The 18,141-nt window shown below is 37.6% G+C and overlaps 1 protein-coding gene across 1 annotated transcript in view; it reads right to left on the bottom strand.

Annotated features, from left to right (window-relative positions):
• LOC308414301 (contactin-associated protein-like 3) overlaps nucleotides 1–17,873 on the bottom strand; it is a gene marked incomplete at both ends in the record, with an annotated part of 178,591 nt that extends 160,718 nt beyond the window's left edge. Inside the window, 2 exons of the mRNA XM_080909517.1 lie at nucleotides 6,125–6,235; nucleotides 17,783–17,873. Of these exons, the coding sequence (XP_080765643.1) occupies nucleotides 6,125–6,235; nucleotides 17,783–17,873 (202 nt within the window). The remainder of the gene's footprint in view (nucleotides 1–6,124; nucleotides 6,236–17,782) is intronic.
• Nucleotides 17,874–18,141: the final 268 nt, after the last annotated feature.

Below are 18,141 nucleotides of genomic sequence, written 5' to 3'. Positions count from 1 at the left end.
TCCTCAATTTGCTTCTTTAGAGGTTTGAAGTTCTTGATATACAGGTCCTTCACTCGCATAGTTAGAGTCACATCAAGGTATTTCATATTTTTTGTGACTATTGTGAAGGGTATCTTTTCCCTAATTTCTTTCTCCACATGTTTGTCCTTTGAGTAGAGGAAGGCTACTGATTTGTTTGAGTTAATTTTATATCCAGCCACTTTGCTGAACTTGTTTATCAACTGTAGGAGTTCTCTGATGGAATTTTTGGGATCACTTAAGTACACTATCATGTAATCTACAAACAGTGATGTTTTTACTTCATCCTTTCCAATTTGTATCCCTTTGATTTCCTTTTGCTGTCTAATTGCTCTGGCCAGGACTTCCAGTACTATGTTGAACAGGTAGGGGAAGAGTGGGTAGCCTTGTCGAGTCCCTGATTTTAGTGGGATTGCTTCAAGTTTCCCATCGTTAAGTTTGATGTTGGCTGCTGGTTTGCCATTTATTGCTTTTATTATGTTTAGGTATGGGCCTTGGATTCCAGTTCTTTCCAAGACTTTTATCATGAAGGAGTGTTGAATTTTGTCAAATGTTTTCTCAGCATCTAGTGAGATGACCATGTGTTTTTTTTTCTTTGAGTTTGTTTATATAGTGGATTACATAGATGGATTTCTGTATGTAAACCATACCTGCATCCCAGGAATGAAGCCTACTTGGTCATGGTGAATGATCATTTTGATGTGTTCTTGAATTCGGTTTGCAAGGATTTTGTTGAGTATTTTTGCATCAATGTTCATAAGTGATAATGATCTGAAGTTCTCTTTTCTTGTAGGGTCTTTGTGTGCTTTAGGAATGAGGGTTATTGTAGCCTCAAAAAAAGAGTTAGGTAATGTTCCATCTGATTATGGCTACTCCAGCTTGGTTCTTAGGGCCATTTGCTTGGAAGTTTTTTTTTTTCCCAACTTTTTACTCTGAGATAGTGTCTGTTTTGTCTCTGAGATGAGTTTCCTGTATGCAGCAAAATGCTGGATTTTGTTTATGTATCCAGTCTGATAGCCTATGTCTTTTTATTGGGGAGTCAAGTCCATTTATGTTAATAGATATCAAGGAATAGTAGTTGCTATTTCCTGTATTATGGCTTTCGTAGGTTGAATTGTGTCTGTGTCTCTTTCTTCTTTTGGTTTTCTTGCTTAGGAGTTTTCCTGTTTTTACTATGATGTAGTACCCCTCATTGTATTGGGTTTTCCACCTATAATTCGTTGTAGTGCTGGGTTTGTGGTCAGATATTGTGTAAATTTAGATTTGTCTTGGAATATCTTTGTCTCTCCATCTATGGTGATTGAGTTTTGCTGGGTATAGCAGTTTGGGCTGACACTTGTGCTCTCTTATGGTCTGCATGATGTCTGTCCAGGATCTTCTAGCTTTCATAGTCTCTGTTGAGAAATTGGGTGTGATTCTGATTGGTCTTCCTTTATATGTTACATGACCTTTTTTCCTTACTGCTTTTAGTATTCTTTCTTTGCTTTGGGCACTTGGTATTTTGACTATTATGTGTCGGGAGGAATTTCTTTTCTGGTCCAACCTATTTGGATCAAGCCTGGCAGGGAAGCACTTTCCACGTGCTGGGCAGAGATCTCTCTGCCCCATGGCTACTCAGAAGGCCTTTTTGCCAGGTCCATGTCTCTGGATCTCCTCAGTTCCTGGTGGCGGATGGTCCAAGCACCTGTTCTGCACCCAAAAGCAGCCCTATGGGAACAGAGAGCCCAATGCCGGGTTCCTGGTTCCCTGCATCAAGCCGGACAGGGTCGCACTTTCCGCATGCTCGGCAGAGATCTCTCTGTCCCCTGGCTACTCAGAAGGCCTTCTCACCAGGCCTGTGACGCTGGATCTCCTCTGTTCCTGGTGAAGGATTGTCCAAGCGCCTCGAACATTCTCATTTTATGTCTTCAAAGTTTCTTGGCTCAAGTGCACAATTATAGACTCCTGTTTTTTTTTTTTTTTTTTGCACAGACATCATCTGCACATGGAGAAACACCTTCAAAAAGCACACTACCAACCACTTCCAGGGGCTGCCAATGAAGACACGAGTGATCATTATTTCCTACCCTGAAATCCTACCTTTTCCTATAAATGTCACTCTGGACACCTAATTTTGGTCTTAAGTGTGTACTTTCAGTTTATAAAGTATTATTACATATTTGATAAAAAAAACAAAGCAAAAAAAGTGTGAAAGGTCTCAACCTAAACAAATGATCATTTCAGGAAAACAGATGCTAAGCATGCTGCTTAATTGTTACATATGGTGTGTTTTACATGCATGCATTGAATTATCATCCTGTAGTCCATCATTATTTACAAATAGTCATGGCGTTACATGCCAGTAATTCCAACACCAGGGAAACAGAAACAACAGGATCAAAAGTTCCTGGCTTGTGTAGGATATACAGAAAGACTGTTTCAAAAAGTTAAAAAATATAAATAAATTAAATTTAAATTTAAAGAATGAAAGTATGTGTAATATTTGTCTTAAATAATCCACATTTTAGGTGACAAAATGGTAAAGGTGCTTATTTTGTGAGCTTATTGACCTATGTTCATTTAAAGGTGGAAGGAGAGACAACTCCAAAGTTGTCCCCTGATCTCTACATATGTGTCACTACATGTGAGTGTAAATACTCACACACATATTATACAAACCATGATTGTGATAATGATAATAATAGCAATAAATGGCTAAAATATGATATGCAATGTACTAGCTGGTTTTATGTGCCAATTTGGCACAAGCTAGAGTCATTAGAGAGGAAGGAGCCTCCCTTGAGGAAATTCCTCCATGAGATCTAAATTTCTCAATTAGTGATCAATGGGAGATGGCCCAGCCTATTGTGGGTGGCGACCTCCCTGGGCTAGTAGGCCTGGATCTGTTTAAAAGCAGACTAAACAAGCTATGTAAAGCAAGCCAGTAAGCAGCATCCATCCATGTTCTTTACATCAGTTCCTGCCTCTCAGTTCCAGCCCCATTTTAGTTCCTGTCCTGACTTCCTCCAATAATGGATTATGATCTAAAGTGTAAGCCAAATAAACCCCTTCTCTCCCCAACTTGCTTTTTGGTCATGGTGTTTTATTGCAGTAATAGAAACCTTAACTAAGACATGTATATTATTATTGTTGTTAATTATTGAAATATTAAATTGTAAGTTATATCAAACTATGAAAACATAAAAAGACATTTAAATAACTGCATTCTAATTCATCAAAAAAAATCAGAGTAATTCATTTTCATAAGTAGAAAGTATATCAGATGTTCTTCAAACCATGGCAATTAAACACTTGCAAAATAATTGAGGAAGGGCACACATTTTTTTTTCACAGACTCAGTTTAGAAGACTTGGCTTTGTCCAGTTGGCACTTGGAGAGTGGGAGGCACTTTTTGCTCATTTTTCTGCCATGGAGCAGAAAGCAATGGTTCTGGCAGGGACTGAACCCTCATACACAACTGCTACAAATGCAGAATTTTTACAACTTCTCAAAACAATGCCACCAGATGGGGACCAAGTATCCAATCACATGAACATGTAGAGAGCAGTTTACATTCAGGCCTTAACAGAAAGCAGCTTTCAATTATGCTCATTACTTAGAAAATCTTTGATGAAGAAATTGGGTCTTGCACACAAAATGAGAATAGTTAAGACAAATTTATAAAAAAAAAAAACTATTTTCTTAGACTCCAAGACACATGAATAAAGTCACTTAAAAGGTGTAGATGATGGTTCCTTAAAATGTGTCAACAAAAATTTATTCATTAGTCACCGTTCTCACTCGTCATCCGGGAGTTTTAGTAGCAGCCACAGATGCTGGCATGGTACAGTCCATGACATGGAGACGGAATATGAGGCTGTATAACTCATATTCTGATGGCTATATGTTTTCAGACTGCTTTTTTAAACTGTAAAATCTTTATACTCCAGTGGATAACTGCTTTCATGTCTGTGACATAAGGTCATTTATTTATTAGTTTTACTATTTATGATCAGGATACTTGTTCAGTGATTCTTCTGAAGACCATTGTGAATCTAATAATGGTTAATTAAAACTCTAATGATAATCTACAACCTACAATATGTCACTCCCAAATTGAACATTCTTTGCTGAATATCACAGGATAAATTAACATAATGGAGGGAACAATATCAAAACCAATTAAAAATGACAATGAACTGTCATAAACTTGGTTGCTAGCTAACTAAAGTAATAAAAGTAATAAAGTAGGCCTATTCTTTCATTTACATGAAAGTACATTTTATTAAGATTGATATCATGCTTTAGTGTTGTATAAGCTGCAAGAATTTGAACAAGAATCAGAATAAAAACATTCCCTGTGATAGAGAATCCTCACAGCCTTGAACTGAACTTTAATACAAAATTTGATTTGACATCAGGAAGAGCTATAGCTACAGGGAGCTCTAGAGATTTACTCAAATATTCTTCATACTGGTTTTTTCCAGGATTGTACATTGTCAGTGTCAAAGTTCAGTTTTTATACAATGTGTTATCCTTTTATTATTGTAACGCAACAACAAGACAATTGACTTAAGAAGAGAAAAAAACGTATGTTAACTCACAGTTTAGAAATTTCAGTCCATGGTTGGTTGGCCCAATTAGTGTATTGGTCATGGCAAATAAGTAGAAGACCATCAGGTGGGAAAATCCCTCATCTTATCATAGTCAGGAAGTAGTGAAAGACATTTAAGCAATGCTTTTATTATTTAACCTTTTTCTGTAAGGCTGTACCACTTAAAGACTCCATATTTATACAATGGTGTGATAGGTTGGTAATAAGCCTTTAACAAAGGGGTTCATAAAGGACACTTATCCAGACCACAGCATACAGCAAGTTAACATCTGATTTCCTACACTTCAATCTAAACATATGCAAAAGAAAACACACTCCTTATGTGATGGGCTTGCAAATACAACTACAAGCTCTACCATGGAGTATGAATAAAACATTATATGCTTATAATTTCTGGTGTATGATGAAAAGAATCAATCCATGATGAGAAACTGAGAATTGTACTTAAAATATAAAACTTTTTTTTAAAGTTCCTATTTCAATTTTTTGTAAAAATAAAGTTGACTAAATAATCTGGAGGCAACACACAGAAGAAATGCACATTTAAAGTAGAAGAAAAAGATAGAAGCAAACCCAAGACAAGCAAACGAAGGGGAGATGTTGAAACCTTCAGTATTTCTTAAATGTCGAAAGATTAAAGTGCAGAGATATATGCACCACAATGTTCATAGCGGCTCTATTTATAATAGCCAGAAGCTGGAAGGATCCCAGATGTCCTTCAGAAGACGAATGGATACAAAAATTGTGGTACATATACACAATGGAATACTACTCAGCCACCAGAAACAATGACTTAACCAAATTCTTAAGAAAATGGCTGCATCTAGAGAAGATCATCCTGAGTGAGATAACCCAGTCACAAAAGAACAGACATAATATGCAGTCACTGATAGTGGGATGCTAACCCCAGAGGCTTGCACTCTCCCAGAAACAACTCACAGACTGTATGAAGTCCAAGAAATAAAGAAAACAAAAAATATACATATATTCACAAAACAAGAAGACTTTGACTATTTCCATGTTGCGTTTTGTTTTACATGTACTTTACGCTTATTGTAACTAGTAGGTTTTCAATGCATACTGTCAAGCCCTTGAAAAAAATCAAGTACTGACTAAAAAATATATTCACATGGTTTTATGTAAAATTTATTTTAATGTCTGAAAAAACAGTACTGACAAAAATGTATAATTTTAAGCAAAAAATGTTTAAAATCTGTACATTTATCTTGGTTTTGCAAAATAAAGTCGTTAAAAAAAAAAAGAAAGATTAAAGTGCTCAAATGCTTGTAGACAGGAGGCAGGTTGTTCAAAGGGAGGATGGGCCAGACCAGGGGACCGCAGGGATCAATATCTCATGCCAAATTCGCCCTCAAACTTTCTAGTGTGAAGAAATGTGCTTATTTGGGATGTTATTTCCTTCTATGAAGTGCCAATTAATTAAGATTATTTTATTAAATGAAAAATCCAAAAAGAATTTACCAAGGATCAATATGAAGCAAGAATCACACTCACCATCTCTTCGATTTAGTCTTGCAAAGCCAGGGCCGTGGCTGCTGGACAGCTGTGAGGAGCTGCTGAAGGATGACTGGGGCAAGGAAGAAGCCAACGGAGCATCACAATCGTCTGTCAGCGGGAAAGCACAAGGAATATTAACACAGAGGATCAGGACTATCATAGTTTAAAATGATAGTATGCATGCTGGAGAGACGGCTCGGTCAGTAAATGGCTTGCTGAGAAAGTATGAGAAAGACCCGCATTCATATCCTAAGCATCCATGTAAAAGCCAGATGCATCAAAACATGCCTGTAATCCCAGAGCCCAGGAAACAGAAACAGAATTGTCCCTGTAGACTGATGGTAAAATGGTACTCATCAATCTGTGGGCTCCAGGCTTAGTGAGAAATCCTGTCTCAAAAAATAAGGTGTTATAGTTGCCAAAAACAATCCCTGTACACATGAACACATACACACATATACCACACATGCATGTGAACATACACATTTGAAAACAGGGTAAACATTACTCTTTTAATATTTTAAGATTTTTAATATCTGTGTTAATAGAGTGAAATTATTAATGAATTTATTTGCTATTTGAAACAGATATAGTCCTGTTATCTTTAACCAATGCATATGGCTGTATAATCTTTACCTTAATGTAGAGAAAAACTGTATTCACCACCCATTAGCATCAAAATTTCCTCATGGTCTACATTTTTTTCCTGATTTTACAAGATATATAAATACATCAGTAACGTGAGGCTACTTTAAACTAAATGTGATACATGGGGATTTTCAGGTATGCACAGAGTAACCCTACAGTAAAACAAGATAGTCTGTGTTCAAATCAGACTTCCCTACCATACATAGGCCAGGATTCATCAAAGGCACTGGCTGATGGAAAGCTAGAAAGCCTTATTCTGGTGACTTCTGCAGAGGCAGTACCTGGAGACACTTGCTGATAGAATTAACAGGTTCTTCCTTTTTGTCTAGCACCTCTACCTTCCTAGGGTGACCCTGCTTTTCAGTCTGGCACCTCTTAAATGTCACTCTTATATTGAAGTAATCCTCATTAGCTCAGGTTGTGCTTTTTAAAAAATGCTTTGTAAGGTAATGGTTTGTATATTCTTGGCCCAGGGCATGACACTATTTGGGAGGTGTAGCTTTGTTGGAGTAGGTGTGTTACTGTGGGCTCAGGCTTTAGTACCCTAGTCCTAGCTACATAGCAGCCTTCAGATGAAGATGAAGTCTCAGCTCCTCCTGTACTATGCCTGCCTGTATGCTGCCATGTTCCTACCATGATTATACTGAACTGAACCTCTGAACCTGTAAACCAGCCCCAATTAAATGTTGTCCTTTATAAGATTTGTCTTGGCCATGGTTTCTGTTCAGAGCCACAAAACCCTAACTAAGACAGTTTGTTAAAGGGTATCGAAGGTGTATTACATGCCTTGATATCTGTCTATTTAGTTCCTCATCCCCCTCCCCAACATGCTTTTGTGAATCAAGGAACTTGACTCCCCTTCTTCTTCTTCAAGCTTGTTTAAGTTTCATCACCTATAATTGAAAGACACCCAATGGATATACTGCCCTTAGTCTTTAACCCATGTCTTTTGTCCACAGTCAATAAATAACCAAAAATTATTGTTCATGTAAAAGCAGTAGCCTTACCATGATTACACCAATATTCTACCTAGGTCAATTATGTAACTAATTCTTTTTAAACAGAATAGTTTATTAATTCTTTTAGAACCACGCATACAATGTATTTTGACCATATTCAATCCCATTCTTTTCTACAATTCCTTCCAAATCCATTCCACCCCTGCCCAATGTCATGTCCTCTTCTAAATTTTTGTAACTCACTGGGTTAAAATTTTTATATGGGTCTGGAGTGCAGTTGATTGACAAGGGACCAAACTCTTAAAGAATACTTTCCCTCCCTCAGTAGACATCAACTACTAATAGTTTTTCATCTAAGGTTTGAGATCCAGAGTCTCTTCCTCACTCTGTGTTGGAAGGTTGACCGACTGGCTTTTTCTTAAGAAGGTCTTACATGGGTAGTCACAGCTGCTATGAGTTCATGAGTACAAGAATCCTGTCATGCACAGCTGCTGTGAGTTCATGAGTATGAGAATCCTGTCATGTTCAGAAGATAGTGTCTCACTCCTTGCCCAACCTCTAGCTCTTTACTACCTTTAAACTGCATCTTTCTTGATTACCCAAGTCTAGGTAACTAATTTTTACAGCCTCCATTACTGACCACTCCACAAAAACACTTTGCAAACCACCATAGTGGAAATCATTTTAAAATATTGCATTGCACAGGTCACACAAATAAGAGTCTTAAACAAATGAACCTCTGTTAAATGTGTTCTGGAGGTTAAATGTAATGCCTCAGCTCTCATTTCCTTCCTCTGGTTCTTGTTCACCACCACTACATTACAGTTGGATCCTGCATTTCTCAGATGAACTCCCTCCTTTAATTAGAGTGGCTTACTTAATCACCATTTACTGAATGCAAGTGTCCAGGCTAATTAACACTAGTCATCCAATGTCACTGAAACCTTGAGTTAGAGCCCTTCTACCCACGTTCTTTATTTCTCAATACTTGTAGAGAGAATCTCTTATAAACATCACTTGTCAATAAAAAGCTTATGCCAATAAGCTAAGGTGGGAATTAGAAGGTGGGACAACCTACAGGGATAGAGAGAATTCTGGGAATTGGGGACATGAGAGATTCACCCTAGAATGTTAAGGGAACACACGTAAGAAGACAGGGAGAAGAAAACAGCCACATAGCTGAACTCAGGTTATAATAAAAGTGTAATTGAGTTATGAGCTAGTCAGGGAATAAGCCAAAGCTTATGGCTAGACATTCATTAATAAATAACAAGTCTTGGTTTCTATTTAAGGGAACAAAGAGCCTGTGTGAAAAGGCTCAAGGCTACATTGTGTTCAATGCCCCAGCTCACCCTGCAATCTGTTCTTCAACGCTTGTTACTCTAGGGCTCAAATTCAGCTTTTAGCTCTGCCCTGGAGCAATTAGGATACAAACAGATGCAAGGGTTAAAAGGTACTTTAGGCTTAAAATGAAGCCAGGAACAGTATGCTGAGTACGAAATAGCCAAGCTAAACAGAGAAGAGGAAGGTAGGGTCCGAGGAAACAAAGCCCGTCTCAGCAGTCTCTCACTGGCTCCATTGGAGCCCCTTGGTTGGACCAAGGGGATATAATAAGAGCACATCGATTCCCACAGGCTTAGCCCATGAAGCGCCTGAATGATTAACCAATCTCAGTAGAAATTCTTTTCTTCTTTCTACCTTTTCTACCATAAATTATATATTAAAAAATGATTCTAGTCATTTAGCTAAATGACAACCCTACTCTGAGACCCTTCTAAGAATTAATTTCTCTTTACAGTAATCCACTTTCTTCAAACTCTCTGACTTCAGCCTTATTTTAACCTCACTCTTCATTGTCTATAAAATTAGTTCTTTAGATTCCCAAAGCAAAGGACCTGTAGGCACTGACTCAGTGAAAACTTTTGTGATGGCAAATGTCAGACACCATAGCCTCTAAATTAAATACTAGAGACAAGTCTTTGTTATATTTAAGGACCCAACATTCTTCCATGTACACATGCTGAAATGCTGAAGTATGTTTCACACAAAATGAGTGATGCCTTAAAAAACAGAAGACACACCTCACTCCTGGGGAGCCACATAAAGCAACAGGTGGGGAGTAACAGATGAGAAAAAATGACCTTACTCCTGAAGGGAACTTGCTGTGGTAACTGGTAGCTCTGGGGTAAGGGAGAAAGATGATGGTGATCTGCTCCCTATAACAAGAAATCCCTGGGACTTACATGTGAAAACTTAAGACGTTTAGAAGGCATGTGGGAAAATGTTGATATTCTACAAATTGCTGGGGAAGACAAAAGGAGGGTCAGCAATTATACATTGTCTCTCTTTCGTTTCGTGTTTAAATTCTTGAAGTATATGTGCATTAACATATCATCTGCAAATAATGATACTTTAACTTCTTTTCCAATTGATATCTCCTCGATCTCCTTCAGTCATCTTATTGCTCCAACTAGAACTATATGAAATAGATAGAGTGAGAATAACGGATGGCCACGTGCTGTTTTGGATTTTGGAAGAATTGGTTTGAGTTTCTCTTAATTTAATTTGATACTAGCTATAGGCTTACTATAAATTGCCTTTATTTTGTTTAGATATGTTCCTTGTACTCCTGATCTTTTGTGATGAAGGAATGTTGGATTTGATCCAAGGATTTTCTGGCATGATAATTATGTTTTTGTTTGCTTGGTTTTCTTTCTTTTAGTTTGTTTATATGGTGGATTACATTGGGTGGTTTTCTTTTTTCACATTTTATTTTTTAAAATTTTTCCTCCTTAAACATTTTTATTGTTTATTTATATCCCAATTGTTGCCCCTCCTCTTGGTTCCCCCTTGAAGAATTCTTCTCCCATTGTCCCCCTCTTTGCTCCTGAGAGAGTACTCCTGGCATGCCCCCTCTTTGGGGCATCAAGTCTCTACAGGATTAGGTGCATCCTCTCCCACCTAGGCAAGACAAGGCAGTCCTCTGCCTAATATGTGCCAGGGGCTTCATACCAGCCCAGGTTTATTCTTTCGTTGATGGCTCAGTCTCTGAGTGCTACCAGGGGTCCAGGTTAGTTGACACTGTTGGTCTTCCTATGGGATTGTCATCCCCTTCAGTTCCTTAAATTCTTTCTCTAACTCTAACATAGGGGTAGCTGACCTCAGGCCAATGCTTGGCTGTGAGTATCTGCATATGTCTCAATCACCTGCTGGTAGAGTCTCTCAGAGGACAGTTATAATAGGCTTCTGTCGTGCATGTACTTTTGGGTCACTCACCATCCTGTGTGAGGTACTTTTTAGTTCCATCAGTTTGCCTGAAAATTTCATGATGTCATTGTATGTGTGTGTGTGTGTGTGTGTGTGTGTGTATCTGAATAGTATTCCATTGTGTAAATGAACCACATTTTCTGTATTCATTCTTTATTCATTCTTCAGCTGAGGGACATCTGGGTTGCTTTCAGTTTCTAGCTATTATAAATAAGGCTTCTATGATCATGGAGAATGTGTTCTTGTGGTGTGAAGGAAAATCTTTTGGGTATATATGCCCAGGAGTGGTATAGATGGGTCTTCAGGTAGAAATACTTCCAGTTTCCTGAGGAACACCAGGCTGATGTCCAGAGTGGTTGCACCAGTTTGCGATCCCTCTGTAGAGGAGTGTTCCCCTTTCTCCACATTCTCACCAGCATTGAGATTTTTCCAATCTGTATCTACTTGATCTCTTTCGGTTGTCTTATTTCTCTAGGTAAAACTTCAAGTATTATATTGAATAGATATGGAGCAAGTGGACAACCTTATCTTGTTCTGAATTTTAATGGCCCAGAGACCTAGGGTAGAACTAAACCTGAGTGCTCCTCCTCAAATTCAATGAAATGATTCCTAATGATTCTTATTAATATATTTGGCTAAATATGGAGAAATATGTAGTGTTTAATGAGATAAACTTTGTCATGGCAGGATTTTATCTGCAAGGAAACTGGATGAAATGTATGGCAGTGGACCCAGCCCTGCTATTGAATAGGAGAGTTCCTTGCCTCTTCTCAAGACAGCATCAGCTATAATGCTCGAGACTCAGATGTCTTTTACTCCATAAATCACTTGCTAATATATAGGTAGTAGTTCTTCACTATTTTCTATTTCATGTTACAGTTATAGCCACAAACACAGACAGGTTTGTTGTCAAGTACTGTTTAAAAAATTCTCTGCCATCTTTTCCTAATTAGAAGATAAACACTTAGACTGTCATTTTCTTAAGTATCAGCAAAAGAATCCTGGGTCAAAGAAAAGAACTTTATTCATCACAGCAGAGCAAACACACAGGCATCAGTGTGTCTGCAAGAATTCTGTTGCTTCTCAGTTCCAAGGGGATAGCAGAGGTAGTGAGAATTCTAAAATTTTGGCTTTTTTTACAAATACAGAAATATTACAAGAACATGTTTTTATTTTAATCCTCACTGTGGGGATACAGGCTGCTTTGGACTGTCCACAGCAGCCGACCATGAGTTGCCTCATACTCTATCAGAGGAGAGGTTTTGCCAGCTGCAGATAGGTTCTGAGATTATGTGATGTTTGGGATTCTCCAAACTTTTCAGAGGTTATATAAAGGCTAGAGTTTCATCAGGCATGGTTGGTGGTTGGTGCCATTCAGATGAGTTGGTGGTGGCTTGTTAAAGAAGAAACTACAAGAAGAAATTAGCTATCCTGATGGCAAAGTTCAAACTTGTCCTAAACTCGATGACCTTAATTCCCTAATCAGCAGTAAGTAGTCTCATGATAATGCCACCCCCTTTCAGATTCCTGACTTTATTCAGGGAGATTCCTTCTTTCCCCTTTATCCATTTTTTATTTTCTCTCACACAAAGTACCTAAGGTCAGTTACACACTGTGGGTTGCAATGAAAGAAAGGAGGCCTGAGTGGAGGGAACTTTGCTTTTTTTTTTTTTTTTTTTTTTTTTAATCATCATCAGGAAGTGCCACATGCCTTTTGCTGTGCTCTGCCGTTTAACCTTAAAAAGATGCTGCCTTGCTCCTAAAGTGTGAAAAAGCATTTAGAAACCTCTAGAAAATAGTTTCAAATGCATATAATCAGTGTTTTAAATAAATTTTATTTGTTGTTTCCAAAAGAAACATAATATATAGAATAGAAGAATATTTCATTATCACACTGAAATAAAATTTTAAGAAACCAAGTTTTATTGATAAGTATCTTATGCTGATTTTTATGCATAAACATAACAAATCACCAACACTTTGTTGTTCATACTATCTGAAAATCTATGTGGTGCTTTTATAGTTTTATCATAATTTTAGAAGATCATTTGGGCACCTAAAAATGTTAACAGACAATGAGAACAGAAGGAAGTAAATTGGTTAATTTTCTTAAAGCTAAACATCTTTTTCTGTTGGAAAATCTCAAACTTTTTCTAAGTTTTAGCAGTGTTTGCAAATTTAGGCTTTGTAATAAGCTTTGCTATAAAATTTCAGAAGCTCCAAGGCTTTTATAATTAGCTGCAAACAATTTCCATGTGCAAAGCAATTCAAATTAGCACAAGAATCATATCCACACAGGAAAAGACAGTTTTGTAATAGTATATAAATGTTCATTTTTCCATAAGACATTGCATTCTATACCCATAATATTAAAAATATTTCAAAGTGTTGATTGTAAGATGAGCTCAGTCACTCTCCCTGTTATTTTAAAGGCCATCATTAACTAGTACAGACACGGAATCTTCTTTAGCCCTGTTCTAGAAAATTCTTCCAACCGTGTTACCAGAAAATTTGTTTTATCATGAAATTTTAACCAAACTAAATTAATTCTACATTCTTTAGAAATGTACACTCACTGCAATCCAGTTTAGACCATGGTCATATGTAATGAGTTTCACACATTCTTTTTGTGTGCTATCATATCACAGTTAGCAGATATATCAAATCATTTTAGACACTATCTTATGCTTTCTTTATTTTTCAAGTGGAATAGAAATTATTTTATACAATGATAGAGCAGATTTAGCAGAAAGACAATAATATAATATGATGTTTCCAAACACCATGCCTCACCTGTACAAGGATGCTAGAAATAATGGATCTAAAAGCATTTTAAGTCACCCAATACAAACTCAGGTCTTTTATAAGAGCAGTACATCCTCATAGTCTCTGAGATATCCCTTCAGCTCTAAATTTGTTGAATTTGATTACATCAAAGTAATTCTTCTGTATCATGATTCCTTTACATTTCATCTCACATGTTTTTAACCAATGAAGTACACAATTTTCAACAATGTCAAATCACACAGAAGGCAGAAACACTGTTCTCATTATACCTGAACACTTCAGAGAACATTTTCTACAACAAAGATATTTGACTGGACCACAATGAAATGAACTGAGTACCAGCATTAAGTGTCCCTTTTCCTGATTGTGATCATAATGGGACCATTTTCTTTGGACCCCTGCTGCCTTCATTTCCTCTCTATGAGGGTATCTTAGTTAGGGTTTTACTGCTGGGAAAAGATACCATGACCAAGGCAACTCTTTTAAGGATGACATTTAATTGGGACAGGCTTAGAGGTTCAGAAATTCAACCCATTATCATCAAGATAGGAGCATGGTAGCATCCAGGCAGGCATGTTACAGGCAGAGCTGAGAGTTCTACATCTTCATCTGAAGGCTGTTAGTGGAAGACTGACTTCTTTCTCCCTTAAATTTATTTTGTCCAGACATTCTACTAAGGCAGGGAAAAAAACCTAAGACAAATATCATTTAATACTAAACTAAGTCTATTAGTTATTAGCAAAATAATTTTAAGAATGATAGTATTAAGATGTCAAAATTTAAGCCTCTACCAAAATCATTATTCCTATACTACAGTGGGCAATTTTCCTGACATGCATCCTCATATAAATCTCTCTTTAAACAGGGCACACTGTGGCTCATTTGTTCTTCCTTTCCAAGACTGACATATAATCGCGAGAAATAAACCTATTTAGGGAAAAAGAGAAACAATTTAGTTTAGCTAAACAATGACTAAACCAACCCACTGAAAAGTTACTCTATCTCTAGCCACAAAACCATTCAAAAGACTTACAATGATTTCTACCACTAGGCATCTCTATACAGTGCACTCAACTATTTTGTTGTATATTTTTAGGTTTGGCACCCAGAGGTAAATTCTTTTCATTACTCTTTCTATTCTCAGTAGGACAGTAAGTGACCTTTCATTGACTCCTAGGTATGAAGTGACATGATAGGATAAGATAAATTATGAGAATAATCAAACTCATTGGTTGACAGCAGTTTTGATCAAGCTAAGTTAAATGAGGCCACAGTGTACTGTCCTACTCCTCCTACAGCCACCATGATGTCCTGATGTGAAGAGAGACATGATTCCAGCACAGAGATACAGCAAAGAGGGATGAAGCCCGGACTTAGTTCAGATCCCTAGTAACAAGTGAAGAAATGAATAGTAGAAACTGCACATATAAAACACAAAATTCTAGCTGAGGACCTGGACTTCCAATTCCAGAAACAAACCCACAGGAGACTCACGTAGTATTTTTCTCTTATCTTTAGGTATGTTTCATCTTCAGAAAGATGGAGTATAATGTAGGAAAACTCAGAATAGGCATAAAACAAGAAGAAGAAGAAGCAGAAAGAAAAGGACCACTCAGATTGAAGATAAGACCAGTAGTTCTCTTTAGGCAATATCTTAAATTTCCCTGCTTAATTGTCAATTCAACTAACATTCAAATAAAATTCGCAGAAGCCCTAAAATGATAAATGTTTGCACACTCTTCTCCTGATTCCATTTCATGTCATTATCCCTGGAATACCCTAGTGGATGCTTCTGGAAAGCCAGGTGAACACCGTGTGAAACGAGTCATGATGTCTACACAGAAATGAGGTTTTCAAATACCTATACTGACTTTTTTGTTAAACTGTTTCTCAAGATGGTCTCACATTTGGCTATTATATAGTTTAATCTAGAAGGATAATTCAGTCTAAAAGATAATTTAGAATAAATAAATATGTATTGAATATGGTCAATTGAAAAAGGAAATCTCACAACATTAGCACTGAAATTTTCAGTGTTTCCCAGTGCTGGCCAGGATGAGCCAAGTTCACCAAGTTCATTTTGAACACATTTCCGAGTGTTCAAAAGGCTTCATCTCAGATGCTTCCTACCCTTCCCAGAAGGCTCCCTGTAAAAGAGAACAGCTTAACTTTTGTTGGCTTCTTAATTCTCTGTTGGATTCTAAGCAAACTATTGTCAATACAACCAACCCTGCAAGTGAGAAGTAATCTCAACTGTGGAACAAAACAGGGAAAGGTGGTGTTAGAGCCTTCTCACCTTTGCTATCCTTTTCTCAAGCAAGCCAAGGCTTTTTGAAGCTCTTTATCAAATAGTAAAACTGACCCCTAGCGATTTATCATTATGTGTTTACTAGCTGATTATTATGATTTTCCCCCTTACAAGCCCTTTATTTCTTCTTCATAGGCCATCATAGGCCCCGTCAAATTAGGTTCTAATTGTGTTTTATTAACAAAGCCTTCCTATGAAACAAAATCGAACTTTTAACTTTTTTGTAATTTATACAAAGGTGGGATAAATTTTGTAAATTAAAAAGACCATTGGATAAGAAAGGCATGAAAATAGGTGTTTAATACAGGGACTGAACTATCATACGTGGGCATTACCCCAACTTGAGGATTTGGGGTATGAACAACTCTGGAGTATGGCAGACTTCTTAAAGAAGGTTGAGATGAACCCTGAGAGCTGCCTCCAAGGGATTCTACCCTTCAGTGATCTGCATTTCTAACCCTGACAACTAGCTTTGTTAGCTGATTCGATGAGGTTTGGACTAAAAGGAGTGGATTCTGAGAGCAGGAAACGTATGAATAGTTCCAGTCAGGTGGTGGCGTGGATGGTCATAGTTAAGCTGAATGGGCAGCAAAACCGAACCATAAGTGATGAATCTGGGAAAGGGACCAGTAGGAAAGGGGAGGTGGGGTTATTGTTAGGATATCAGGTAAGCTTTCTGTGGGGAGAGGAGCCAGACTGCATTATATGCATGCATGGGACTGGCAAAAAAAAGAAAAGAAAAAAAGAAAGAAAAGAAAAAGAAAGAAATCTTACTTTTAAAAGTTATTTTTAATTCAAGGAGGAATATATTTTTAAATTTCTAAACTCATAGCTGAATTAAATCAGTAGAATTTTAATCGAGGCATATTTTTTACATTTTCATGAAAGATAAAAAAAATAAAAGTATTGGTTTTTTTCTGAACTATCTAGAATATCATTATTTCACTGGAATACCGACCATTCTACAAATAAAAACATACTAGGTTTTTGCCAAATCAGAAACACGGCACGCAATGACAACATTCTTAAACGTGAATATTGCCATGTAAGGAATGACTAGCAAAGTTTTGTTTTCAAACAATAACTTTTACTATCGGAAACACACTGTTCTGTGAAGGGAATACCCACATGTTTTTTTTCCCTGAGCAATTTGAGCAGGGTGCCAAATTTGGCCTATGAAATTTAGGCTGGTCTATAGGTGCTTCATTCCTGCAGTATCTAAGAGTTAATTAGCATCTTAACTCTGAAGCTGCCAAGGTCTGCAAGACTGCTGCTTGCAGCTAAACCGATGCAGAATGATGTAATGCCTGCCAGTCATTTCTCCAATGGACTTAATTCCTGGAAACTGCTCCAGTCCTCAAAGGGGATAAATGATAGCGTTGGCCAATTAATTCCTAAAAACATTGTTCTTTCTGTTTTTGTGAAACACTCACTCCCTTAATGGTTATTCAGATATAGAAATAAATTTAAATACACATTATGTATTTTAGACCCTCTCAGGAGATAAAAGTCTATTGTAAATAAATTTTAGTTTTTCAGATTGCAAATGAATATAGGGTTTATTTGAAAGCTTCTTTATTTCCCCCAGACCTCTGCTCTGCTATTCAGGTCCAAATTATACCAGGAATTAAATGCAAAGTTTTCCAGATAGCCTAGAGCAAGTTTTAAGCATTTTGCTGTACTTACGAGAATTTCCCGCTGCTACTAGGGGCAGGGTCTGAGCAGACAGCAACAGCAGCAGCAACACATCCAGGAATGCTCCTTTGACCCAGGCCATGATCACTTTGGGCTCCCAGAACATCTAAGGAGAGCGGCAGCTGCTTGGGTGGCTCCAGCGTCCTGCCTGGCTTCTGACAGCCCTCCCTGCTTGCTGTAACTCACAGGCTGCAGGCCCCCCTCTGGCCACACAGAAGCCAGAGCCTCTGCTCCAGCTGCACACGCGCTCCGGATTCCTGCGCTGCGTGTGTAAGGACTGCCACCTTGCGACGACAGACGACAGCCTCTCCAGCACCAGACTATGTGGCTCCCTACCTGTCCCAGAGGTA

Source organism: Micromys minutus (assembly GCF_963924665.1).
Source record: "Micromys minutus genome assembly, chromosome: 1".
In the NCBI taxonomy this organism is placed as follows: Eukaryota; Metazoa; Chordata; class Mammalia; order Rodentia; family Muridae; genus Micromys; species Micromys minutus.
Note: the sequence above shows the minus strand (reverse complement) of the source record. Positions and strands in the feature narration are given on the sequence as shown.